Genomic DNA, 27752 nt, shown 5'->3' with positions numbered 1-27752 from the left:
AAGGCACCAGCAAGACCGAATAAAGCAGGAGAAGAACAAAAGGAGGACAGTTTACTTGTTTTCCAGTATTTTTTCTTTCTATACAGTCATGGCCGTAAATGTTGGCACCCCTGAAATTTTTCAAGAAAATAAAGTATTTCTCACAGAAAAGGATTGCAGTAACACATATTTTGCTATACATGTTTATTCCCTTTATGTGTATTGGAACAAAACCAAAAAAGGGAGGGAAAAAAAGCAAATTGGACATAATGTCACACCAAACTCCAAAAATGGTCTGGGCAAAATTATTGGCACCCTTAACTTAATATTTAGTTGCAAAAAAATAACTGAAATCAGTCGCTTCCTATAACCATCAATAAGCTTCTTACACCTCTCAGTCGGAATGTTGGACCACTCTTCCTTTGCAAACTGCTCCAGGTCTCTCTTATTGGAAGAGCGCCTTTTCCCAACAGCAATTTTAAGATCTCTCCACAGGTGTTCAATGGGACTTAGATCTGGACTCATTGCTGGCCACTTCAGAACTCTCCAGCCCTTTGTTGCCATCCATTTCTGGGTGCTTTTTGATGTATGTTTGGGGTCATTGTCCTGCTTGAAGACCCAAGATCTCAGACGCAAACCCAGCTTTCTGACACTGGGCTGTACAGTGCGACCCAAAATTTGTTGGTAATGATTTCATGACAGTGCCAGAGGCAGCAAAACAACCCCAAAACCTCACTGAACCTCCACCATATTTCACTGTAGGTACTGTGTTCTTTTCTTTGTAGGCCTCATTCCATTTTCGGTAAATAGTAGAATGATGTGCTTTACTAAAAAGCTCTATCTTGGTCTCATCTGTCCACAAGGCGTTTTCCCAGAAGGATTTTGGCTTACTCAAGTTCATTTTGGAAAAATGTAGTCTTGCTTTTTTATGTCTCTGTGTCAGCAGTGGGGTCCTCCTAGGTCTCCTGCCATAGCGTTTCATTTCATTTAAATGTCGACGGATAGTTCGCACTGACACTGATGCTCCCTGAGCCTGCAGGACAGCTTGAATATCTTTGGAACTTGTTTGAGGCTGCTTATCCACCATCCGGACTAACTTGCGTTGACACCTTTCATCAATTTTTCTCTTCCTTCCACGCCTACGGAGATTAGCTACAGTGCCATGGGTTGCAAACTTCTTGATAATGTTGCGCACTGTGGACAAAGTCAAATCTAGTTCTCTTGACATGGACTTGTAACCCTGAGATTGTTGATATTTTTCCACAATTTTGGTTCTCAAGTCCTCAGACAGTTCTCTTCTCCTCTTTCTGTTGTCCATGCTTAGTGTGGCACACACAATGCAAAGACTAAGTGAACTTCTCTCCTTTTTTATCTGCTTTCAGGTGTGATTTTTATATTGCCCACACCTGTTACTTGCCCCAGTTGAGTTTAAAGGAGCATCACATGCTTGAAACAATGTTATTTGACCACAATTTTAAAAGGGTGCCAATAATCTTGTCCAGACCATTTTTGGAGTTTGGTGTGACATTATGTTCAATTTGCTTTTTTTCCTCACTTTTTAGTTCCAAGACACACAAAGGGAATAAACATGTGTATAGCAAAACATGTGTTACTGCAATCCTTTTCTGTGAGAAATACTTCATTTTCTAGAAAAATTTCAGGGGTGCTAAAATTTACGGCCATGACTGTATTTGAATTTTGTACCACATAAATTGAATGCACAACAAAATACCTTTTGAGGGTCTATTCAGACGTACAGTATTCTGCGCAGATTTGTTGCGCAGTATTTAAAGCTGTATTCAGTCATTCAGTTTACATTGAAATCTGCAGCAGAAAATCCTGCGTATCAAATCTGCGCAGAATACTGTACGTGTGAATAGACCATGAAAGTATCCAACAAAAACAGTAAATCACATAAAGGACATCTACAGCCGTTTAACACTTAATCCACAGGATAGGGGATAAGTGTTTGATAGTGGGGGGTCCGACCCCTGGGACCCCCCCCCCGCGCGCGATTTCCTACATGGGGCCCCGGCATTAGCGCTCAATGTGAGCGCTAATGCGTATAGCGTCGACCTGAGAGGTCAACGGTTACACCCCCCTCCCGCCCCATCCCCATACAGTTCTATAGCTGCCTCCCCGCCTCTCCCATAGAGTAACATGGAGGAGGCGTGTCGACTGCAACGTCATATTGCGTGTGGCACCCCTCCTGCACGGGAGAGCCATGGCAGACCCGCGGCCCCGTGCAGATCACGGAGGGCCCCAGCGGTCGGACCCCCCGCGATCAAACACTTATTCTCTATCCTGTGGATAGGGAATAAGTGTTAAAGGGCTGAAGATGTCCTTTAAGAAAACACATGATTTATACTGTTAAGTAAGGCTCTAGTTATAGGATAGGTCAGGGCAGTAAGGGTAAAATCCAACATGTATTTTACAGTCCAAGGCTAAGGGCCCTATTACAAGAAGCAATCATCAGAGAAACAGATCAATATCGTGTAGTAAAGCCAGCGATCAGCCAATAAATGAGCAAACGATTGTTGTGTTGGCTGAAAGCTTTGTTTTGACTTGACAAAAAATCATTGTATGTTGGCTGCACATAGTTGAGTCTTGTGGTGGGCTCTTAAAACAAGAACTAATCTGCAAGATCGGTGCTCATCTACAGCATACATTGGGTCATGGAATAGGCAGGCCCTTAACCCCATTGTCACTCAATGGAACTAATCTTTAGAATTTCAATGTGACTGTTGGTACTTTAGCAGGTCATTGTGATTGTAATTATCATCAGATAATAAAAACAGATTTAGTTTTTTTAAGTTGTCTAGACAAGGAAAATTCAGGTTGGCAGCCCTGGCTATATGCACAACATGAAATAAGTAAATTATGTGACACAGGTGCTGAAACACGCTGCAGAGGACATCTGGCTCCTTGCTTTTTAATCATTAGTTTGATGGTAGTGGAGTGCTCTCAGTTCTAATAGACAGATCACTATTAGATTTTTTTTATAGGTCCTGACTCCCCTTTCTTTTCTTGCAGGATTTGTGCTGCAACACAGGTTACATCTATAGTATGCCACTGATATACCAAATACACTGAACAAATGTTCACTGACACCTGACATCTTGTGAACAATAACACGACACCACATGGTGGCCATGTCATGATGGCCTTTCGAATAATGTGTGACATTTGCCATTCTTGGGTAAATGTGACTTGAATGTCTTTAACTGTGAGCAAATTGTTGGGGCCTGGAGGTGTGATGTCAGGATTTCTGAAACAGCCGCTCTTGTTGGCTGTTCTTAACCATGGTATCAAGCATGTACCAAGACTAAATGAACCATGGTCACATTGCCAGGCCAATTGTGGTTTATCCAAAAGGATAGTGTCAGAGGGCACATTTGCCATCTCAACTGTAACATACCCCAGTGGATCTACTGACCCAGAAGTTACAACAGTGGGCAAGTAAGACAAATTTCCACAATAAATATGGGCGCACCGTGTGTCAACTGGGGTTCAAAAGGACAATTGGTCAATGCATCATCGCAAACAACATCTCGAAAAAAAGGACCTCCGCACATGGCAGAAAGTCGAATGGAGCGACGAGTCCAATTTCCTGCTGAACCATATAGATGGGCGAGTCCGCATCTGACTTAAACCGAATAAAGCGGTATCCTGTGGGTGCACTGGGTGCACTACTGGGGTCATGGTTTAGGGGAGCATTTTCCTGGAATGCCCCTAGACTATGGTCATTGTACCACAATCTTTGATTGATGAACGTTATAGGGACCTGTTAGCTAAACTTCTACACTTACATCCTCAGGATCTCTTCCCTGACAGTGTCATCTTTCAACAGGTCAATGCTCTGTGTCATCAGGCTCTCATTACTAGGGAGTGGCTGGAGGAACAAGATAATGCCTTGACCCCCCCCCCCCCCCTTATCACCACTGTTAGGAGTCACGCTGCAGTCAGACATGCTGGGTCGGACGCACTCCTTCTTTGCTGCCCGGCGAGGTCTGTGCTGCGATTCGCATCCCCCGATGCGATCGCACCCAGCCCACTGCCCGTTACTTTTCCTGTCGTCCCCGTGTCTCCTCTGTTCTTCCTGCCGGCTCTCTGAGATTTAAAGGGCCAGTACGCCACTAATTGGTCCTTGTTGTTTCCTGCCCCTTTATATGTCTGCACTTCCTTTAACCCATCCTGGATCTTTGTGCCTTGCTACCTCAGAGAAAGCGTACCTCCTGTGTGTTCTGCTATTCCGTGTACCAGTTCCTTCAGCTCCGTTCCCTGACCATGCCCCAGTGCCGCCTGTCCTGACCTTCTAGCCTGTCCCCGACTACAAATTTGCCTGATCCTTCCTGTACCATGTTACACCTCGGCAGCCTGTGTGGATGAGTCGTATCAGGGGTAGCAACCTGGGTGCTACCTGCCGCTGCAAGTTCATCCCGCTTTGCGGCGGGCTCTGGGGAAAACCAGCGGCACCTTAGACTCCGCTCCCTGGTACGGCCCACACCATCATCCACACAGGTTCAGCGGATCCACTTCACCACTGCCGTTACAACCACACAGTAACCCAAATGAACATGTTTGGGCTATGCTGGAACTGGCTGTAAAAATGTGCACCAAGTGACACAACTGCTGCAACTGACATGGGTCAAGTATGGAGAATTTTTGCCACCCTATGGAATCTGCCTCTTTTCTAGTTAATATGTTGTTCAGTGTACATGCCTGTGTGTGTGTGTGTGTGTGTGTGTATCACTTTAATCAGCATACTCCTTACCTTCAGCAAGAAACTCACAGCTACATGATGAGATGCGACTAGGCAGACATGCGCCCTGCTCACATGACGAAAGTTCTATGTCATCTCCACTGTCTCTGTAAGAAAAGAGTTTATAATTCACCTATGTTCTTCATGTAAATGATTATTTTGAAACAAGTGGTAGATTGTATTTTCAGTTTAATCAGGCACATTCACAAATACCCATTGTAATGTCTGTTTATCTGTAGTTTGTATTGTCTGCTTTGGGTCCTGTGCAGACATTGTTTGTGTGTTAATTCTCCCCAGGATGGGAAGAGTTAAAATTCTTGACTTCAGCACTGGGAAGATATATGAAACCTCTTAAGGTGCTGTTCTGTGCTGGTGATTAGACCTGTACTCTGGCCATGTTGGCTTGATGTTCACTATGTCTGTCTGTGCACATACTCTGTATAGATTTTAATCTGCTTTGTTTGCGTACTTTGTCAGGTTTTAGTTTTCTTGTATTCGTTCTGCATTTGCTTTGTATTCACAGTGTGCGTTATGTCAGTCCTGTTTTGACCTTGTTTGATCCTGCAACTCCAAGTATAGAATCCTGTTCTGAGCCTTGTGCTATTCTGTCTATCTAGAAATGAGTGAGTCTTGTGCCTGTACCCGTGTTTGCTTGTATTTAGGATTTTTGTTTCCTCCTAGGCCAGTATCCTGATCACTCAGTGAAGAATGCCCGCTGGCTAGGAGCCTATTTAACTTTGGTATTAATGTTCCTCCATGATTGGAGTGGGGTGTCCAGTGTGAACAGTGCTCTTGATTTCCTGACCCATTTAATGTTCTGAAATTCAGTTAACCTGTTCATCCCCTGCCTCTTCTGGTTTTGTCTGCTGTGAACTAATCCCCATATCTAGTCTTGTTCATATAATCCTATCTGCCGTTAATTTTGATTCAAGTTTCTGCACTGTATGTTAGTATGCTATATCCTGCCTTGTTTGTATTTATATATCTGTTTGTTGGTTCTGTTATGTTCGTGACTTGTTCCCCAACTTTGTACAGTTCTGTTTGTTTTGTTGACTTCGACGCCAATGCACTTTAGCACAAAGAAGGGACCGGCTCCAAGTTGTCGATCCATCATTTAGGGCGGATGGGAAGGTAGGCAGGGAGAGTGGTTTACAGGGACAGTTTTAGGGCTCACTTCTCCCTGACCCCGCCCCCCCTCCCAGATCATGACACCCATGCTGAGTAAGCATTTCACCATTTAAAACCAATTCTCAATTGGCAACCAATATGGCTACATGTCTCCATCTCCTGTTTTTGTAAAAAAAAAAAAAAAAGCAAATTCATTATTACAGGAAAAATATCTTTATAAAATAAATTATCCAGCTGTAGCTGCTGGTGCACTGAGTTTTCATTTACTAGTACAGGGACAATTTTTTAAAGGTACTAGCTAAGGGTGCATAGCAAAAATTTTCTAAAAATAGCCAATTTTCTAAAAATAGCCAATGTAAGAGAGCTGGAGGCTGAATGTACGGTAAGTTTGGGAACAGCTCTGCTTAGACATACACATCTTCTGCTTAGACATACACATGAATGCTTAGCTTAGCATCTATGTGTTTGGAATATAGAGAAAAGGGGTAAGCCTCTACACTCCTCTGACTGTAGCTTACCTCCCTGAGAGGGAGATTGGGCACTTGAGATACATCATCCTTCACCAACCTTCTTTGTACCAACACCATCTGTTGAAGGAGAGTTGTAAGGCCCTAATACAAATTAGATGGTCCGCTGGTCCCTATGTAATTGCTAGGTTCAGCTGTCACATATCAAATGTGTTTGGGGGTAGTGGATAAGAGATATTTTATTGTAACCAAAATACCCCTTTAATACAGACACCAATGTTTATTACTATGAAAACCAGTTAGGTCCATAGTCATTACTGTTTATTAAACAGTGGGATTCATGGATTAGGATACTAGAGAGGGGCAAGTCACTTAAACCTACATCTATATGACATATCTTGTGAATATGTCAGGAATACCCAAGATGAAAAAAATTGCTGCAAAAACAGTTTGCCCTGGTCTATGTCAAATCGAAGGTAAATTTATTTTACATATATTTCACTTACCCAGGATCTATACAGTCTTGTATATCAGCCACCCAAGAATGTTTCTGAAGAGAGTCAATTGTTTCTAAAATATACTCTGCACTGTTTTCTACCTGAGGAGCAAAATATGTACAACATGTTACCTTTTATTTCCATCTTTGTCATTAAATAATATCATACTGCATTCAGTGACATCATTAATCCACAATAATAAAGTAATCCTCTGGTCCTCTGATTCCAATGATTTTTTTATTTTGTTGCTACGTCCCAGAGATTTTTATTTTGGTTACTATCTTTACTTTTCCATTAATAGTCAGGTGGGTGGAAACTTTATTTGAATGCTAGACAAGGGGTGAATCAGGCTGAGGGGGTATGACTATAAGTTTAAGGGGATACAAATATGAGACTGAGAGGTGTGAATCAGGCTCAGTGGGTATTAATATGAGGCAGAAGGGTGTAAATCAGGCTCGGAGGGTATGAATATGAGGCTGTGAGTTGTGAATCAGTGTCTATAATGAGAGGAGTTCTTGATTCTTGTTTACTGTAACTTGATTAGTGACATATCTAAAGTGCTCTCTGCTGACATCTCTGTCCATTTTAGGAACTGTCCAGAACAGCATATGTTTGCTATGGGGATTTCCTTTTACTCTGGACAGTTCCTAAAATGGACAGAGATGTCAGCAGAGAGCACTGTGCTCATGATGTCAGCAGAGAGCTCTGTGTTTCAAACGGAAAAGAATTTCCACTGTAGTATTCAGGAGCTAATAAGTACAGGAAGGATTAAGATTTTTTAATAGAAGTAATTTACAAATCTGTTTAACATTCTGGCACCAGTTGATTAAAAAAAAAAAGGTTTTCACCGGAGTACCCCTTTAACACCCATGTAATGCAGTGATGTAAGCTGGATGCATACAATTCCACTTGTTTTTGAGCTCCCATTTAACTCTCTTGGGGTATAACATATATACAAAAAAGGCACTTTTATAGGGAGGTAACATGAACTACAATCCACAAGAACTAGTGACTTACAAAAAGAGAGTGTTGCTTTGTGTAGATCAATTTACCTTGAAACATAAAATACTTTTGTCCATTATATTCATCTAAACCATGTTATCATATAACAGAAACAATACAGAATTTTTATACCATGACAGTAATGATATTTATTACATAATCAGTATCTTTAGCTGATTCACTTTAGTCTTCTTACTCAAGGGGAATTCATTATTTATGTTACTCTTCATGAAGGTTTCTGTGGTTTAACTTATCCTTAGTTCACCTTAAAAGATCTGTTTAGTACCTTTCATACATCAGGAAATGCCAGTATAACCATAGACATGCTCACCAAAAGGAATTACTAGCACTCTACATGATGGGTGAAATGTCTCTAAACCCCTAGGTGCCCCCAAGCTTCCTAACAAAATCATTTTATAGTGATTAATAACTTGTGATGATCAGTTTTCTATATAATTTGTGTTTAGTACATGAAAGGAACACAAAACCTAAAAAATGGAACATCCAGGAAAACAGGAGAGACTATCTTGCTCCAGTGGTGTCAGGGTTTTCTGTATTTTCCTGAAACAAATAGTCCTGCAGAGAACATAGGGGGTTAATTTCCTGATGGTCTGTTCAGTATTCAGCTGAAGAATAACTGAGGGTTTAGTCTTGTGGTGTAGCTTTAAGGGTTTTATGACAAAACATATTTTTCACTGCCTAATAAATGGACATATATAGGTGAACTCAGTTTTTTTTAAATTACTTTTACTACTCTGTCTTTCATGCCTTTCTTCTGCTTTTGATACAAACTGTCTGCTCTGGTGTCTTTTATTAGCCTAACTTTTTTTTTTTTTGTGTACATCCTGTTCCTCATGTACACTATAGCTGGGAATTAAACCAACTCTGTATTCCTCCCACAATGTGGGAAGCTTCTGTGGTTGTGTCCTAATAACTGACTAGCAACACTGTCCTGTCTATGAGAGATGTGCTGATCCTGCCCCCTGACTTGCCGCCTCCGCCTCCTGACCGGTTATCTTCAGTTCAGGTAGGCAGATGCTTGAACTTTCCTCTACATGGAACTCCTGCATGAAGTCCAGCAAGGTAATGGAAGAGCAGGATCTCCTTACATGGGACTCCTGCAGCTGGACTGATGTCCTGGGGAGAGGGGAAGATGGGGTCTGTTGGCTAAAACTATTATTCCAGCAGCATAAGGCAAAGTCTTTTAGTCTTTTGTGTTTCTGTGCAATGGACAATCTAAGGGCTCGTTCACATTAACGTCAGTCCCATACATTTATGCCTGTTCTCAAATCCGTTTAAGCCTTTTGCAAACAGCTGTAAATAGATCCCATTGATGTCAATGGGATTTTTTTACAGTCCTTTGTCACCTGTTTGCACTCATTTGTAACGGATTGGAAACGGATATATGAAATTTAACATTGAAGTCTAAGGCAAACAGTAAAGGCAAAAAAAACTCACTTTTTTGTGGAAAAAAAAAAAGGTAGATGTAGTATAGCAGGACGTGTAGGCGCATCTCATGCTACATCATCAAACCCAGACATCAGTACAGAGGAGGCAGTGGAGAGACAGCCTGTCTGGAGGACCAGTCCATGAGTGACTGTGATGAGTAAGTGTGGCCCTATATTGGCCTGGACAAGCAGTGGAGCATATATTGAGTATATGGCTGCTGGTACTCCAGGGGGGGCAACTATCTACAGGGGGACGGCTACCTGTAGGGGACAACTATCAAGGGGTCTGCCTACAGGAGGCAGTTATCTACAGCGGTCTACCTACTCAGGACACCTACATAATGGGGGAATCTACAAGAAGGGACCTGTATACCTACTGGAACAACCAATATTATCTAATGGGGGGACTTTCCTACTCTTCCCCAACCCACTTACTGTATCTACCCACTGTAATTACTTACTGTATCTACAACACTTTATGGAGTGCTGCACTGGTTTCTATTTTTATAGATGCAGAGGATTCTATGGACTGATTTCTTTTTCAGTGGCCTACACCCTACTTTTGCTTAATATTTTAAAAGAGTGCTGTTGTGCTTCCCTTCTTACCCACTGTACTATGTGGGACACCAAAGGGGGCATTATTACTGTTCAGGGCACTAAATGTCTTGGAAAAGTGTGACACCTAAAACATTTTTACAGCAGGTTCTGCAAAGACAATTTATAGCTGGAAGTAATCATCATGACAGTCTGAGCTAGTTGATTCACCTGATGTAACTGCACTGGAGATCCTATAAAACTAAGGTGACACACTGATAACATTGGTGCTGTTAAAGAATTCGTTCCCATTCCGCATGTGTAGGCATGGTTGGGGCAGTTGTTAGGGGCATGGTTAGGGTCACACCATGTTTGTACCCTGAATTCCATGCATACATGGTAAAAAGGTCATACTAAGATGGCAACATATCTGTGCCACAGGCATCACTGATTTCAATGGCCCCAACGTAGTCAGTCAGTGGCTATGTTCAGGTCATTTTCCAATTATACAACTTTTGTCTTGAACTCAAAAAAGTTGCAATCCATACTTTTAAAGAGTACCTCTCATGATCTTGTTATATTTTATAATCCTCCCAGTTCACGGCCCCCATCATGATAAACCACCCCCTGCCTTTATTTTTATTATTTGTTAGTTTTCTACCTTGATATTACTCTTTATTTTCTGCTCAGTCAGATTCACAGACTGGGAAGGGGCATTACCCAGTAGGCTGTGACATCATCTGAAGCCATACAGGGGAGAACTTCCTCCCTCACTCTGCTACACACAGCCCAGAGCAGTTCAGTGTGTGAGATGAGCTCTGATTGGATAAGGCTGCACACATACATAGTAAACTTCATTTTTTTTAAACAAAGTACATTAGAAAGATTTTTTATTTTCCATAAAGGAGTGCAATAGCAAAAATTAGTTTTAATGAGAGTGCCCATTAAAGTCAGAGGCAAAACTCATATATACACTTAGAAAATTACCTGAATATAGTCACTAGCTGACTATGTCTGGGCCACTGAAATCAATGAAACTGTGCCTCTCCGTGCATGTTACATTGGCACTCATTTTGACACACTGCTGATGCATAGGTGCCACAAAGGGCACAACATGGGATGTGAATGCACCCTGACTCTAACACCCAGGACAGTACTGAGGAGGGGAATATGACTGATCTCCTTGAAGACAAAGAGCAGATTTATTTATTTATTTTTTAGATTAATTGTAATATAAGATAAATAGGAAAGAGGTTATGGGAGAAAATGTTGGTATACTTTTTTTTAATTCTCTGTGTTCAGTAAGGGGTTTAAAGGGGTTCTCCGGTGCTTAGACATCCAAAGGATAGGGGATAAGATGCCTGATCGCGGGAGTCCCGCCGCTGGGAACCCCCGTGATCTTGCATGCGGCACCCCGTTTATAATCAGTCCCTGGAGCGTGTTCGCTCCGGGTCTGATTACCGGTGACCACGGGGCAGGCGGCGTGTGACGTCACGCTCCGCCCCTCAATGCAAGCCTATAGGAGGGGGCGTGATCGCTATCATGCCCCCTCCCATAGGCTTGCATTGAGGGGCGGAGCATGACGTCACACGGGGGCGGAGGCGTGACGTCACACACTGCCTGCCCCGTGGTCGCCGGTATTCAGACCCGGAGCGAACACGCTCCGGGGACTGATTATAAACGGGGTGCCACGTGCAAGATCACGGGGGTCCCCAGCGGCGGGACTCCCGCGATCAGGCATCTTATCTCCTATCCTTTGGATAGGGGATAAGATGTCTAAGCACCGGACTACCCCTTTAAAGGGTTTGTGCCAGATTAAGTAAAAAGCTTATGATTGTGTTTTCTAATAACTGTGACACTTTATGAATGGTTGTATCTGTCCCTTCAGGGGTTTAGCAACTAGCTTTGTTTTTTCCATAATGAGCAGGGTCCAATATTATAACCAAGCTCAACACATTCTCAGTCCCTGTATATTGACTATACCAATTCTGGCTAAGGGTGCGTTTACACCTTGTTATGGCTGTCCGTATAAGTTTTAAAAGAAAAACATCTACATTAATGAATGTTAAAATGGATGCAGCTGTATACCATATGGCATCATTTATTTCCCATTGACATACATTGTAAGAAAAAACATTTAAGCATATACGTTCTTTTTGGCGTACACAATAGCAAAGTTGACTATATATATTTTTTGCATACAGCAAAATTAAACTTACTGTAACAAAAGGAGGAAAAACAGCACAGTATTGATTCTTGGTTCTAAGTGTTTTAGAAAGTGGCAGAAGCTTGATCTGTGACCCTCCTTTATGGGAACCACAGATGTTCAAAACAGTCATCACTTCTATTCTCCTAGATATATGTGCAGTCCACTTTAATAAATTTGGTGCATAGTTGGACTGTCTAGTCTAAGCTTACACCTTTTAACTATTCACCAGTTTTAGTAAATCTGTCCAATTGTGTAGTAAAAGTAGACTATACTAAAAAAAAGGGTATTAAAAACCTGGGCTCCAGGGGAGAAAAAATTGTGTTTACCTTTGATTAATTTGCTTAGGTTTGCATCTCATAGTCTTTTAAATGGTCACTCTCATTAAAATGAATTTTTGCTATTGCACTCCTTATGGTAAATAAAAAATATTTCTAATATACTTTGTTTAATATGAAGTTTTCTATGTTTTATTTGTTCTTAAAAAAGCTCAAGAGAACATTTTCCCCCACCTCATACACAGACTTTGGACCGAAGCCCAAACACAGGAAGTGCAGCCTGGAGTGCTGAGGGGGGTGTGTGTCCAACCAACAGCACATGGCAGTTAAGTATGAGAGGAGCTATGACACACCCCCTCAGCACTCCAGGCTGCACTTCCTGTGTTTGGGCTTCGGTCCAAAGTCTGTGTATGAGGTGGGGGAAAATGTTCTCTTGAGCTTTTTTAAGAACAAATAAAACATAGAAAACGTCATATTAAACAAAGTATATTAGAAATATTTTTTATTTACCATAAGGAGTGCAATAGCAAAAATTAGTTTTAATGAGAGTTACCCTTTAAGCAGGAGAATCCTGTCACTTTTATACAGTATTGTAGCTGGAGACGGGCATGATAGATAAAGCAAACAGTATTTATCAATGTATCTACAAAATATACTTGTACCTTTAGCACAAACGTGTTGTCTTTGTCAGGCATCTCCAATGGCATTGTAGTGCGGACCTCGATGATTGCAGACAGAGGAATGCTTACTTTAGGTTTTGATGACTGTAAGAAATAAATGAAGACATTATTATCAGAAAGCACAAAGAAATACAGCCTCAGTAATTCAATAAACAGCATCCTTGGCATTAAAATGAAAATTAGATATTTTTTCCCTGTTATAATCCATAAGGGACTTCTCAGACTCATTGATAAATATTTTTTGCAAAAGTGAATCTTGCATTACAGCAAGTGAATTGGTTTGGGTAGCTAGTTAGTAACATACCACTCTCTTTAATAAACCAATGTGATCAATGTCTACTGGTGGAATGCATATTGGCCAGAAGCAATGACTGGTTGGGGGCAGTCAGAATTTCCTAAAACTATAGGGCTGTACAAAGGAAGGCTCTTTACTGGCACTGTGATTAAGGAAGAACTGTGCTGGTAGCAATGATTATCGAACACACTTCTCTGCCATTGTTTTCACTACTGGCATTATTGTTTATAAGGCTGGGGCTACACAGCAATTTTGGCTGCACAATGCTGTGTCACAATGCCTGCATCCCATCTAATGCATATCAATGTGGTCACATTATGACCTGAAAGTCACCACAATCCAAAAATCAACAGAAATCCAGGGTGGCTTTCGGTCACAATCATATGTGGGTCACAATGCAACCACATTCAGTTTTAATAGGTGCATTGGGATCCACGAGTTGCTAAGACTGTCACCAATAAATCTATCCATGATTAATCTATCCCAAAAAGTCATGAAATGTGACATTCACTTTTATTAGCTATAATGCTGCCCGAAGCATCCAGCACAACAGAACGAAACACATCACAAGTGTAGCCCTAGCTTATGGGGGGGGGGCACACTATGCTGACACTGTATATAGGTGGCACGCTGCTCTGCCTGCTTATGGGGTTAGTAATAAAAGCACTTGAGCTATTTAATATGTGGAGTTTCTAAAAAAAAAATAATAATAATTTAATATGTGGAGTTTCCACAGACAGCACATTTCCACCATGTGCAAGATGTACCACATGTCAAATCTTTCTAAAGATATAATAAATCTATTATTTTATTATTAATCCCTTCTCTGAATAAAATTAAATGCGTGTATTTTGCTGCACATTTGCTGCTGTGTATTTTGCTACCCATTGACTTCAAATGGTACAAAAATATGCAGCAGCAAAATACAGCATGTGTGACCTTACCATAAGGGTTTAGCCACAGGTAGCGTATATGCAGCGTATTTCATACTGTGTGAAATTCACTTCCCATCGGGAAATACTCTGAGTATTCTCCTATGAGCAGACACACAGGGCTAACTGTCGGCAGGCCTATGTGCACAGTGAGGTTTGGAAGTGGGCCCGCGCATCACAATCACATCAGCGCACTGGGCCCGTCTCCAAACCTTACTGCACACACAGGGCTTTCGCGGGTAGACCTGTGTGTCTGCTCATAGGACAATACGCAGTGTATTTCCCGCTGCCCAGCAGATTTAGCACAGTGTGAAAAACGCTATGTGTGACCCTACCCTAAGGGGTTGTGCATGCGTATTTTCTGCAGCTGATTTTGCTACCTATTGATTTCAATGGGTAAGAAACTATGCAGCAGCAAATACGCAGCAAAATACGGCAAGTGTGGCCCTACCTTAAGGATTACAGCTCATTACTTATAGTAAATTTATACTGGAAATTCCAATTGCTAATGTATTTATTATCGGGCACATTGATTGCCAGATGATATGAATTTTATTGTAAATACTCACTAACTTCTAGCTAGCTCCTAACTATATAGGACTTTGTAAAGGTAGCCATAGATATTATCAATCTGCCTGAAACATAATCTGTCCGGTGTTGCCTATAACAACCAATCACATCTTTCATATCTTAATAAGCTCTGGTAAAGTGAAAGCCGAGCTGTGACAGATTTGGTTTCAGGCGGATCGATAAACCTGGGCCCATATACTTTGAGAAAAACCTAAACAAACAACATCAGTGGAGAAAACCAGCACACATATCTCCCAAAGCAATGGGGGAGATTTACCAAAACTTGTGCAGAGGAAAAGTTGACCAGTTGTCCATAGCAACCAATCAGATCGCTTCTTTTATTTTTAAAGAGTACCTATTATCAACTAAACCTTCCCTAATCCCCCTCCCCATCTGTCCCTGTCTCTATCAACTCTATCTACCCTAGCATTTATTTTACTTAAAAAACACATACAAATACCTTTTTATGTTCATCTTCAGTAGCTCAGAGAGGAGCGTCTGAGAAGGGAGGAAGTGGGTGTGGCCGGCAAGCGTGACATCATCTGAAGCCTTGCCGGACCGCTTCCGCCCTTCTTCCTGTATGCTGTGCTCGCTCTCGGGAGCGCGCATACAGGCGGAGTGCAGGGACAGTGTGAGGTGGATTTTTCAAACCCATGCAAAAGTCGGACCGCGGTCTGACTTTTGCATGGGTTTGAAAAATCCACCTCACACCGGCTCTCCTTGTCAGCGGGAGGAGCCTGAGACGCCGCTGGCCAGCAGAGTCAGGAGCGCGCCTGGCAGGGATGCGCGCACAGCGCTCGCTCCCGCCTGTCTGCTTGACAGACGGGCGCTGTGCATCAGATTTTGGACTCAGCCGCCAAGCCGGCGTGAGTCAGAAATCACCAAAAAAGGGACTCCTAGGGAGACCCCTAGTGACCAAAAGTTTAAACACAAAAAAAAACCTAGAAGAATGAATTTTTTTTTAATAGAACCCTATTAGTAAATTGTTTTATATATAATAAACTATAAAATATATAAAAAAAAAATATTTGATGAGAGGTACTCTTTAAAAACACTTCTGAAACATAAAAGCAATCTGACTGGTTGCTATGGGCAACTGTTTAAAATTATCTCTGCACAGGTTTTGATAAATAATCTGGCATCACCTATTCTTAAGGAGAAACAGCCTGTAGGCAAGGCCATATAGACATTTCGCTGCCCACACACATTCAATAGCCCTTGGCTGACAGTCATGTTCCATTATCCCCTTAAATGTCATTTCTATGAGTAAATATTTTGCTGCAAATTTTCTGCTGCTGATTTTCCTACCCATTGAAGTCAATGGGTAGTAAAATCAGCAGCAGAAAATCTGCAGCAAGAAACGCATGTGCGAACATACCTTTAATAACACCTCTTATAAGAGCCCCCCCAAATTATAGGAGAATTGTCAGATCTGTTATGTGTTCATCACATGTTATCCTTACATCCATTAGACAGCTGGGAATCAGGCAGTAAAATTGGAATTTGCTAACAAATCACTCGGCACAATATAAAATGTCTGGATCTGCGCAATTTATGTTTCCACATATGTCACTGAATGTGTCATTTAGACGATCATATACGTGACTGATATTTCACAAATGGAACGAATAGTCATAAAAGGGTCAAAGCAATTCTCCTGTTCAGACAGGATAGAAGCAATCACCAAATGAAGATTTCACAAGGTAGAATCTCTGTAACCAAGTAGAAAACAGAACACAGTAATCCGAGGGTAAATGAGTCTCCAGAGAACAATTCATTTTCGCAAAAGGTGCGAGTGGCATCTGCAATGTAAAATATTCTACCCGTCTCCTAAGTAAGAACACGATGAATTAGGTATGTAAATAGCATGCCTACTGCAGGAGAACGTCCAGAGCCGCCCATGACACAGCACTATACTAATAGCTGATGACAAGGGCTCATACATAATTCACACAAGTTATGTTGGAGTCTGTGTAATACTTACAGCCTTAGGCATCTCTCCCAGCATCCAGTTTTTCCTGGCCAATTATGCACAATTATAATGTCTTATACTTCAATACGGCACATTGGATGAATTATTATAATGTATCTGTTCTCTAACACATAATCAGTTATATTAGGAGATCTGGAAATCACATCACAATATATCAGACTATGTTGTATAACATAATGATCAAGGCCGATGACCATCAGATTCTACTTTAATGATGTGATATTGAGCAAGGGCAAGTGTAACGTTAAATAATGTATAGCTAATGTCTTCTAGCCTGTCCTCTCCTCTACCAGAACAATTCATAGTTCATGCAACACAATGCGCATGTCTTTACCTCAGTTCACACTTGTGTTACAGCTTTCTGGCATTCTTGAGATCAGGAATAATGCTGCTTTTAACATTATTCCCCCCGACAGGACCTGTTAAAGTCATTGAGGTCTGTCAGTATCTATTTGGACACGTTGGAAAACAGATCCATCTCTGAGGACGTGACTAAAGCCATGCAGCTAAAGAACCTACCGTATATACTCGAGTATAAGCCGACCCGAGTATAAGCCGAGACCCCTAATTTCAACCCAAAATCCCAGGAAAAGTTATTGACTCGAGTATAAGCCTAGGGTGGGAAATACATCATCCCCCCCTGTCATCATCGTGGGAGTTGTAGTTTTGAAACCTCCGGAGGTCCGCAGGTTGAAGACCACTGGGGCCTTCGACATCCTCCAGCCCCCTCTCACCCCCTTTAGTTCTGTACAGTACTCACCTCCGCTCGGCGCTGGTCCGGTGCTGCAGGGCTGTCCGGTGAGTAGGTCGTCCGGTGGGATAGTGGTTCCGGGCTGCTATCTTCACTGGGGGCGCCTCTTCTCCGCGCTTCCGGCCCGGAATAGAGGCGTTGCCTTGACAATGACGCAGAAGTACGTTGGCAATGAACGTACCTCTGCGTCGTTGTCAAGGCAACGTGACTATTCTGGGGCCGGGCCCGAAGCGCTTAGAAGAGGCATCCCCGGTGAAGATAGCAGCCCGGAACCACTATCCCACCGGACCACCTCCTCTCCGGACAGCCCTGCAGCACCGGACCAGCGCCGAGCGGAGGTGAGTACTGTACAGAACTAAAGGGGGGTGAGAGGGGGATGGATGATGTCGAAGGCCGCAGTGGTCTTCAACCTGCGGACCTCCGGAGGTTTCAAAACTACAACTCCCAGCAAGCCTGGACAGCCGATGGCTGCCCGGGCTTGCTGGGAGTTGTAGTTTTGAAACCTCTGGAGGTCCGCAGGTTGAAGACCACTGCGGGTCGAGAGTTCACTCGAGTATAAGCCGAGGGGGGTGTTTTCAGCACGAAAAATCGTGCTGAAAAACTCGGCTTATACTCGAGTATATACGGTATTACAAGGCGGCCAGGGCCGGACTATTGGTCAGGCAGGGCCGCACAGACAATTGCTGGATCGTCTATAGGACCCTTTGTTTTCATCAATCCTCAGCCGCACATCCCCTATTACATGGGGAGATATGTGACTTACAAACAACTAGGGGTGTGAATCGGCAAGAATTTGGCGATACGATACGTATGGCGATACACATGACGATACGATATATCCCGATTCTGTTTACGAGACGATATATTGCAATATATCCCGATTCGGTCTCAAAAACTATATATTGTGATTTTTATGCATGCAGTGATACCAAATGTTTATTTTTATTATGTTTACATGTTTTTTTTTTATATAGGAATAGGGGTGATTTGAACTTTTAATATGTTTGTCAATGTGGGTCTTTTACACTTTTATTAAAACATTTTTTTTTTTTTTTTTTATACACTTTATTAGACGTTTAGGAGGAATCATTAGATTCCTCAGACAGATGAATAGAATTCTATTGAACTCCATTGCTCTGTAATCCATTGATAGAGCCTAGTCCAGCCAGGCTCTATCAATGACAGAGCCACGGGACAGCAGGAAGCAGAGGTTAGCCCTCCGGCTACCTCCACAGTGGATCACTCACCCGCGGAGGGACAATCCACCCCACTAGCCCACCAGGGAGCATTGACAGGTTCCTTTGGATACCGCTGTCAGCTTTGAAAGCGGCGATCTAAAGGGTTAACAGCCAGCCGCGGTGATCGCCGCATTTTGGCTATTAGCGGCGGCCCCCGGCTACTGAAAACAGCTGGGGGCTGCAGAGTATGGAGTGGGCAGGGGTCCGGAGCCCGCTCCATACAGACTGCTGAGTGTTAAATGCTGACTATTAGCGGTGGCCCCCGGCTACTGAAATCAGCCGGGGGCCACAGAGTACGGAGCGGGCATGAGTCCAGAGCCCGCTCCATACACCCAGAGCACCGCTGCTCTTAACAGGTCCGGCCCTGCTTGCACGAGCCGGAAAAATTCACCTGCCCGACGCCCGGAACTGTATGTCCCGGGCGTCAGGAGATACGAATTCCACATCCCTAAAAGGATCGATTCAAAAATATTTTGAATCGATACAGTATCGCCAAATGATAAATCACGATAATCGAGTGAATCAATTTTTTCTTACACCCCCTACAAACAACGGTTTCTTAACCTGTCAAAATGAAGCAATTATTTGCTAGTTCAACAGCTGATCGCTGGTACGATTACACAGGGCGATATGTAGATCGCCCATAACTGCTCTGTGTAATAGGGCCTTTATTCCAATTTTCAAATAATAGATATTACACGAATGGTTTAAGTCTGAGGATGACTTCAATTTTATAAAATTCACGTTAGAGAATTGAGTGCCAAATCAATCCATAGCGTCCAATAAAACCTTTTTCCTTTCTGACCAAGAGATGAGAATCCTGAACCTACTTGTGTCTCAGAATTCCCTACCAAGGTACATGAAAATGTTTTTTGTAAACTGAACCATGAGACATGCTATTGTTTTACAACACTTTTCTAATCAGAAACAAAAGCCACAGGGGAATAAATTTGGAGTTGACCTGACTGTATATTTTTTATTGTAGATATGTTAAAAATTCAATTTATATATCTGTATAAATGTGCAGTTTTCAGCCAAAAAAAGCCATTGATAAAACATTAAAAGTACTGACCTAGAGGCTATTGATTTAATAGCCTAGTGGAGCTTATCGATCTAACAGGCTTCATTGTGGTTTATCCCACTAACTAGCTGACTTTCTCTGGATACGTTTTAATAGTCTTGTCTTTGTTGTTGTCATTAGGCTGAGTATATGTAAGGTTCAGGAGTGAATGACCTCTCACTTGCAATATGCTCCATCCTTTGTTGTGTTGAGGAAATGTGTCCTTAAACTCTTGGGAATTTGGGGTCATTCCTCATTTCTGTTCTGCATTTATTTAACTAATTTACCATCTGCCTTCCCTAAAATACCACCTGCCCCTACACTGGAATAGATTACTCTGTCATACTCGAGGACCCTCAAAGACTCACATGTGTAGTAAAAAATTGTATAGTTAGATTTCAATTTTCATTAAATAAAGTTTGAATGACAAAGTCCATTTAATTGTTATGTTTATGAATATTATTAGCTGCCTATTATTACAATGTAACCAACTGTATATGAGTGCAGCATAATACATTCAATGCACATTACACAATATGGCTTCTGGGACATCCTTAAAGGGGTATTCCGGGCAAAAACATTTTTATCCCCTATCAAAAAGATAGTGGATAAGATGTCTGATCGCAGGGGGCCCGCTGCTGAGGCCCCCCGCGATCTCCCTGCAGCACCTGCATTCTATGCTGGTGCTGAATCTCCAGTTTCGGACACCTCCAGGTTTCCGGGACGTGACGTTACACCACACCTCCTCCATTCATGTCTATGGGAGGGGGGGTGACGTCCCCAGTCCCGGAAACTCAGAGGCTTCTGAAACTGGAGATTCAGCACCCGCATAGAATGCGGGTGCTGCAGGAAGATCGCGGGGGTCAGCCGTGATCAGATAGGCTGCTGACGTGTAACCCAAAGCAACCCAAGCAAATTCTTTTTTGTCAGCTGATCATTTCATTTAGCTCTGTTTAAAAATTCCTGTTCATTGGTCATACACTTCCCCATGTAATAGGGACATGCAGCTAAAAAATTATGGCAGCAAAGGGCCGTACTAATGATCTAGTGATAGTTCATGTGGCCCATCTAACAGGAGCCTTATAGACATGCATTAAAGGAGTAGTCCCATGCAAAAAACATATCCCCTATCTGCAGGACAGGGGAAAAGTTTTAGATTGTGGGGGGGTCAGAGTGCTGTAGGGAGCCCCAGCTCGTCCCAGGAGTAGCGCGTCACGACCCCATCCATATATCACTATGGGAGAGCCAAAGATAGCCGAACGGATCTCCCATAGAGATATATGGAGGAGGTGTGGTGGCCCCTGATTCGGGCAGGGGTTGTGAAGCTTCGGGGCTTCGTAAAGGAGATCGCTGTGGGGCCCCAGCACTTGGACCCCCTGCGATCTAAAACTTAACCCCTGCAGTTAGGGGATACCTTTTATTTTCCTTGAGACTTTAAGTTTGTTTAAATTACTACATCATTCCTATACAGTCTTTAAAAGATAAACCCATTTCTCTGTGAGTTCCGGGGCTTCTGAAGATGTGTGACCCCACCCTTTATTATGTGCCTGACAAAACCAGGTTTGACATTAATAGTACAAAATGTCACATGTACTTTTACTAATGACATCAAGAAATAGAATTTCACCTTTGCATAGCATTTTCCAACATTTAAAAAACATGACAACATCTATACTTTAGCTACACTCTGTACCACGCTTTATGCTGCTTTTAGTTGGTTTCATGCATCCATAATGCTACCACATTTTGCCACCGAGAGATTTCATGTTTGCTTGCATAGTTTGTCGTCACATAGTGCTCAAAGTGTATAGCAATGTGCCCGTCCGCCTAATATGCTGAGTGCTCAGTCACTCTCCCCACAGCCAGGTATTTGCATAGCGATCCTGAGGACTCATTCTGCAGGGGAAGTAAGAAGGGAATATACTGTCAGCTGCCAGAGGGGGAAGAATACTAACTCTGACCAGAGCTCAGTGCCAGCAGCATAGACGAGCATTAACATAAGCACCAAGGGGGACACATGGAAGCTAGGAAAAACACCTATTAACATTTCAGTGCCTTTGGTATGAAACAGCTTCAAGTTAACTGAAGAGGAAGAGGATTTGCCCATGCACCACCATGGCCACCATTCGGTAACCGCAGCTTTACTACTAGTCAAAAGAGAAATCCATCAACTTGAAAAAAAAACTCTTCACAGACAGGACGAGTAGTATATAAAATACTGCATTGTCCTTCAACATGACATATAAAAACTAACTTCTCCCATATAGGGATGATGAAGTGTATCACGCTGGCTGTTCGCAACACTGATGCTTCACGCTTCATGTGAATTAATGAAAAGTATTCATCCCCTATTTTCACTAGATGTACAAACAGAATATTCAACTAGCTTCTCTTGGCATCAGCTGTTCTTCTCACAGCCATACACTTTGTTTTGTGGTTGTGCTAATTGATCTGGGTGGGAGTATCATGAATTCAATGGCAGCCTTAACAAAAGCAGACACCGTGAAAGAACCTACTACACGGAGTAAAAAGCTGGTTAAGTTTTTTTGTACGAGACCATTAAGAGATTCACAAGGTTTATTGTCCAGGGAAATAATTCCTGTTCTAGCTCATACTCTGGCTCAACAATAAAACACATTTTATTTAGGGGATAGAATTAAACTCACTATACATTATCTCTATTTATTCCATCATGGCATAAGGGAATACTCTTCAGCAAAACAAAAAGTTAATGGCCCACATTTATCACTGTAGGTGTAAGTGAAGCATTTTTCTAAAATTTTTTTGTGTAATGGTAAATTTATTACATGGTCGCAGAGCATCTGATACATTTTGTGCAGGTCACATTTTCTGAAATTTCTCTCATCACATAAACCAAAAAGCTAAGCTAAGTCTGTAGTTGGTGTAGACTTTTCAGTGGCTTTGCGCCTTTTTTGCACCATTTCAAAAAATGGCGCAGTTCATAAAACTTCATGCAAGTAGCCAGAAGAAGTGCCAGATCGGCATGAAACTGTGCAGTCCTACCCGCACCCCCTGCCTCTTGTCCAGCCCTCCCTTGCCCTGATGTGTACTTCGCATTCCTTGGAATAAAGAGAAGCCTTATTTTGCAGTATTGGTGAGTTGCCGAGTCTTTTTCTCTTATATATTGCAGTTCATAAAACCCTTCCATATCATGTGTATCGCTAAAATCAGTGGATTGCAACTCAAAATCAACATAAATGTGTAAACCAAAGGGCGCAAAAAAATGTGCAAATAAACCCTGCTTGCACCTTTTTTTGTACCTTTTCTAGACACAAAAAACAGTCTAAAGATAATGATAAATGCCGGCCTATATCTGTTTCTATTAAATACGGAAAATAGCGTTCTAAGAAAAGATGCTCCAGAACTGTAATTTCATGGAGAATACAGTAACCTAGAATTGCAGTTTGTAAGGATTGTCCATCCAGTTTAGCCTGTTTACTGTAGTGCTAATGCAGAGGAAGACAAAAACCTTATGATGTAGAATCAAATTCAAAGATCACTAAACCCGTCTTTAGGATCTAGTAACCTGTAATACGTTTACAATTCAGAAATGCATTCAGGCCTCCTTTGAACTATTTTATTGAGTTCCCCTGACAGACAGTTTCATAGTCTCACTGCTCTTACAGTAAAGAACCCCTGTCTGTGCTGTTGTAGAAACCTTCTTTCCTCTAGGCATAGTGAATGCCCCCTTGTTATAGATACAGTCCTGGGAATAAATAGGTCATGGGAGAGATGTCCGCCATTAACCCCTCAGATGCCATGATCAATACAGATCACGGCATTTGCGGCAGTGCAGTACTTTAAATGGATGATCGGATCGCCTGCATAGCTGCCGTGGGGATCCAATCATCCAGCATGGCGGCCAGAGGTCCCCTCAACTGTCTCCGGCCGTCTCCTGGGGTCTTCTGCTCTGGTCTGAGATCGAGCAGACCAGAGCAGAAAATAGCCGATAACACTGATCAGTGCTATGTCCTATGTCCCCTATGGGGACTATTAACCCCTTAACGACGCAGGACGTAAATGTACGTCCTGGTGATGTGGTACTTAACGCACCAGGACGTACATTTACGTCCTGAGCATAACCGCGGGCATCAGAGCGATGGCGGCATCATGCGCGCTGTGGATCGCAGCCTGGGACCCGCCGGTAATGGCGGACACCTGCGATCCCCGCCATTAACCTCTCCGATGCTGTGATCAATACAAATCACGGCATCTGCAGCATCGCGGTCACTTAACAGGATGATCGGATCGCCGCAGCGCTGCCGCGGCGATCCGATTATCCTGCACGGCAGATGGAGGTCCCCTCACCTGGCTCCGCTGCCTTCCCGCAGACCAGAGCAGAAGATGACCGATAACCCCGATCAGTGCTATGTCCTATACATAGCACTGAACAGGATTAGCAATCGAGTGATTGCTATAAATAGTCCCCTATGGGGACTATAAGAGTGTAAAAATAAAAGTAAAACAAAAAAGTAAAAAAAATTTGAAAAACCCCCAATAAAAACGTAAATTGTCTCATTTTCCCTATTTTACCCCCAAAAAGTGTAAAAAAAATATTTTATATACATATTTGGTATCGCCGCATGCGTAAATATCCGTACTATTAAAATAAAATGTAAATTATCCCGTACGTTGAACGGCGTGAACGTAAAAAAAAAAAAAGTCCAAAATAGCTGCTTTTTTATAACATTTTATTCCAAAAAAAATTAATAAAAAATGTAATAAAAGTTTTCTATAAGCAAATATGGTATTAAAAAAAAGTACAGATCACGGCGCAAAAAATGAGCCCTCATACCGCCGCTTATATGGAAAAATAAAAAAGTTATAGGTCTTCAAAATAGGAGGATTTTAAACGTACTAATTTGGTTAAAAAGTTTGCGATTTTTTTTTAAGCGCAACAGTAATAGAAAAGTGTACAATTATGGGTATCATTTTAATCGTATTGACCCAGAGAATAAAAACACATGTAATTTTTACCATAAATTGTACGGCGTGAAAACAAAACCTTCCAAAATTTGCAAAATTGCGGTTTTCTTTTTAATTTCCCCACACAAATAGTATTTTTTTGGTTGCGCCATACATTTTATGGTTAAGTGAGTGATGACATTACAACGGACAACTGGTCGCGCAAAAAACAAGCCCTCATACTAGTCTGTGGATGAAAATATAAAAGAGATATGATTTTTTGAAGGCGAGGAGGAAAAAACAAAAATGTTAAAATAAAATTGTCTTAGTCCTTAAGGTCCAAATGGGCTGAGTCCTTAAGGGGTTAAAAAAAATAAAAATTTAAAAAATTTAAAAAATCCCCTCCCCCAATAAAAATGTCAATTATCCATTTTTCCTATTTTACCCCCAAAAAAGTTTTTTTGTCACATTTTATAAAAAAAATTAAGAAAATATTTATAAAAAGTTAAATATAAGCAAAAGTGGTACCGATAAAAACTACAGATCACAGGGCAAAAAATGAGCCCTCATACCGCCCCGTATACGGAAAAATGAGAAAGTTATAGGTGTCAAAATAGGGCAATTTCAAACATACTAATTTTGTTAAAATAGTTTGAGATTTTTTTAAAGCGGTACAATTATAGAAAAGCATATAACATGGGTATCATTTTAATCGTATTGACCCACAGAATAAAGAAAACAATTTTTACTGTAAATTGTGCAGCGTGAAAACAATATTTTCAAAATTTGCTAAATTGCGGTTTAATTTTCAATTTTCCTTCATAAATAATATTGTTTTTTTGTGCCGTACATTTTATGGTAAAATAAGTGATCTAATTACAAAGTAAAATTGATGATGCAAAAAACAAGCCCTAATATGGGTCTGTGGATGGAAATATAAAAAAGTTATGATTTTTAGAAGGCGAGGACGAAAAAAACGAAAATGCTAAAAAAATTTGCTAAGTCTTTTTCCATGTCAGTTTTACCAGGTGTTTTCCCATTTAGTACGTAGTCTTGGCATGAACATAACCTTATATTTATCAATGTTAAACCTCAATTCTCCAAGTCTCCAATTTAAAATAAGAGATGACAGAGGAATTGACATACAATGTTCCCACCCTAACCTGTGGGTTCTACCTACTACTTCCGTCATGCCCTGACAGCCTACAGTGGTGGCACAGGGATTTTACAAATTAAAGGGAATCTGTCAGCTACTATTCACATTCCAAACTGCTGACACTTTTAGATAGCTGTTAGGACAAGAAGACACATAGTACCATTCATATATCTGTCTGTGCCTCGATAACATAGAAAAACACTTTAATTCTCTTGTGACAAGTGTCAAAGAGGCGTTCCCAAGCCCCTGAAATGGTGAGGCCTGGAACGCCTCCTCGCTCTGCATCCTATTCCTGCTAAACGTACCGTATATACTCAAGTATAAGCCGAGTTTTTCAGCACGATTTTTCGTGCTGAAAATGCCCCCCTGGGCTTGTACTCAAGGGAACTCTCCGCCTGTCAATCCCTTCATCAGTGGTCTTCAACCTGCGGACCTCCAGATGTTGTAAAATTACAACTCCCAGCATGCCCGGACAGCCATCGGCAGGGAGGCTGCGCATGAACGTCCCTGTGCGTCATCGTCAAGGCAATGTCACTAGTCTGGGGCCGGGCCCGTAGCGGAGAAGAGGGGCACCCTGATGAAAAAGGACAGCCCGGAACGACTAACCCTCCCCACCGGACGGTCCCTGCAGCATAGATGGCCCGGACCAGCTCACCCTTCCTTCCCAACGAGGGGAGGGGAGTAGAAAACTAAAGGGGGGGGGGGGTGTCTGGATGATGACGAAGGCCGCAGTGGTCTTCAACCTGTGGAGCTCCAGAGGTTTAAAGACTACAACCCCCAGCATGCCCGGACAGCCGATGGCTGTCCGGGCATGCTGGGAGTTGTAGTTTTGCAACATCTGGATGTCTGCAGGTTGAAGGCCACTGATGAAGGGATTGACAGGCGGTGATGATGAAGGAGGGGGATGATGACGGTGGTCTGGATGATGACATGGGGGATGATGTATTTCCCACCATAGGCTTATAGTCGAGTCAATAACTTTTCCTGGGTTTTTGGGGTGAAATTAGGGGCCTCGGCTTATATTCGGGTCGGCTTATACTTGAGTATATACGGTAATAGCTAAATGTTTTGTGAGTTTAGGATAATCTGAATATGACAGCTTATTAATGTAGCACCCCACAAGTTGAGCAAGTTACTATTTTTGAGGAAAATAATGAAATTTATTTAGCTTTTTTTGCTTTCTGGTCAAATTAATAATAATGTTCTTCTGTGAAAACTCATTTTTGCCAATTCCCATACCCGAGCTGTAATAATTTGATAATTATGAACCGTATTATGAAACTAATCTCTGTGTTCTACTAAAGCTTGTGTAGGAGGGCCACAGATATCCAGCAGCTGGACAAAGCCCCCTTGGCTTTACAATATTCCATATTTCGTGCCAGCACAGACAAATGCTCAGTGCACCACTGGCAGAATGATTGTCCTGTAAGGTTGTCCTGTAAGTTGATGTCTCAATTCCTATATTTATGGATAGGTCAAATAAAGTATTTTAGAACAAAGCTTTAGTCTGGTTAGAACCAGATGAAAAGAAGGAAGATACTCCCAGCTAACCAGAAGCAATCTCTATACTGAGGAGGTCCAAATCCCCCCCAAAAATTTAACAAGTTAAAAGGGTTTTCCCCCCTCATATTCACTGAGTACAGTGGTCCCTCAAGTTACAATATTAATTGTTTCCAGGACGACCATTGTATGTTGAGACCAGAACTCTATGGAAACCTGGTAAATGGTTCTGAAGGCACCAAAATGTCATCCAAAAAATAGGAAAAAGTTAAAATTAAAGAAAAATAAGTAGATAACTAATACAGATAAAGCAACTTCTTACATATAAAAGTAAGAAAGATCTGCTGGGA

The 27752-nt window shown here is 42.0% G+C and overlaps 1 protein-coding gene across 5 annotated transcripts in view; it reads right to left on the bottom strand.

The window, feature by feature from the left end:
• Window positions 1-27752, bottom strand: part of SH2B2 (SH2B adaptor protein 2) — a 126990-nt gene that overhangs the window by 37018 nt on the left and 62220 nt on the right. For all 5 annotated transcript variants that reach the window (XM_056558506.1, XM_056558502.1, XM_056558503.1 and 2 more), the window contains exons 3-5: window positions 12964-13065; window positions 6843-6934; window positions 4754-4848 (exon numbers count right to left, since the gene is read on the bottom strand). In XM_056558506.1, coding sequence (XP_056414481.1) covers window positions 4754-4848; window positions 6843-6934; window positions 12964-13065 — 289 coding nt within the window. The remainder of the gene's footprint in view (window positions 1-4753; window positions 4849-6842; window positions 6935-12963; window positions 13066-27752) is intronic.

This window comes from Hyla sarda, chromosome 2 (genome assembly GCF_029499605.1).
Source record: "Hyla sarda isolate aHylSar1 chromosome 2, aHylSar1.hap1, whole genome shotgun sequence".
Taxonomy (NCBI): Eukaryota; Metazoa; Chordata; class Amphibia; order Anura; family Hylidae; genus Hyla; species Hyla sarda.
This window is presented reverse-complemented; position numbering and strand designations above follow the sequence as displayed.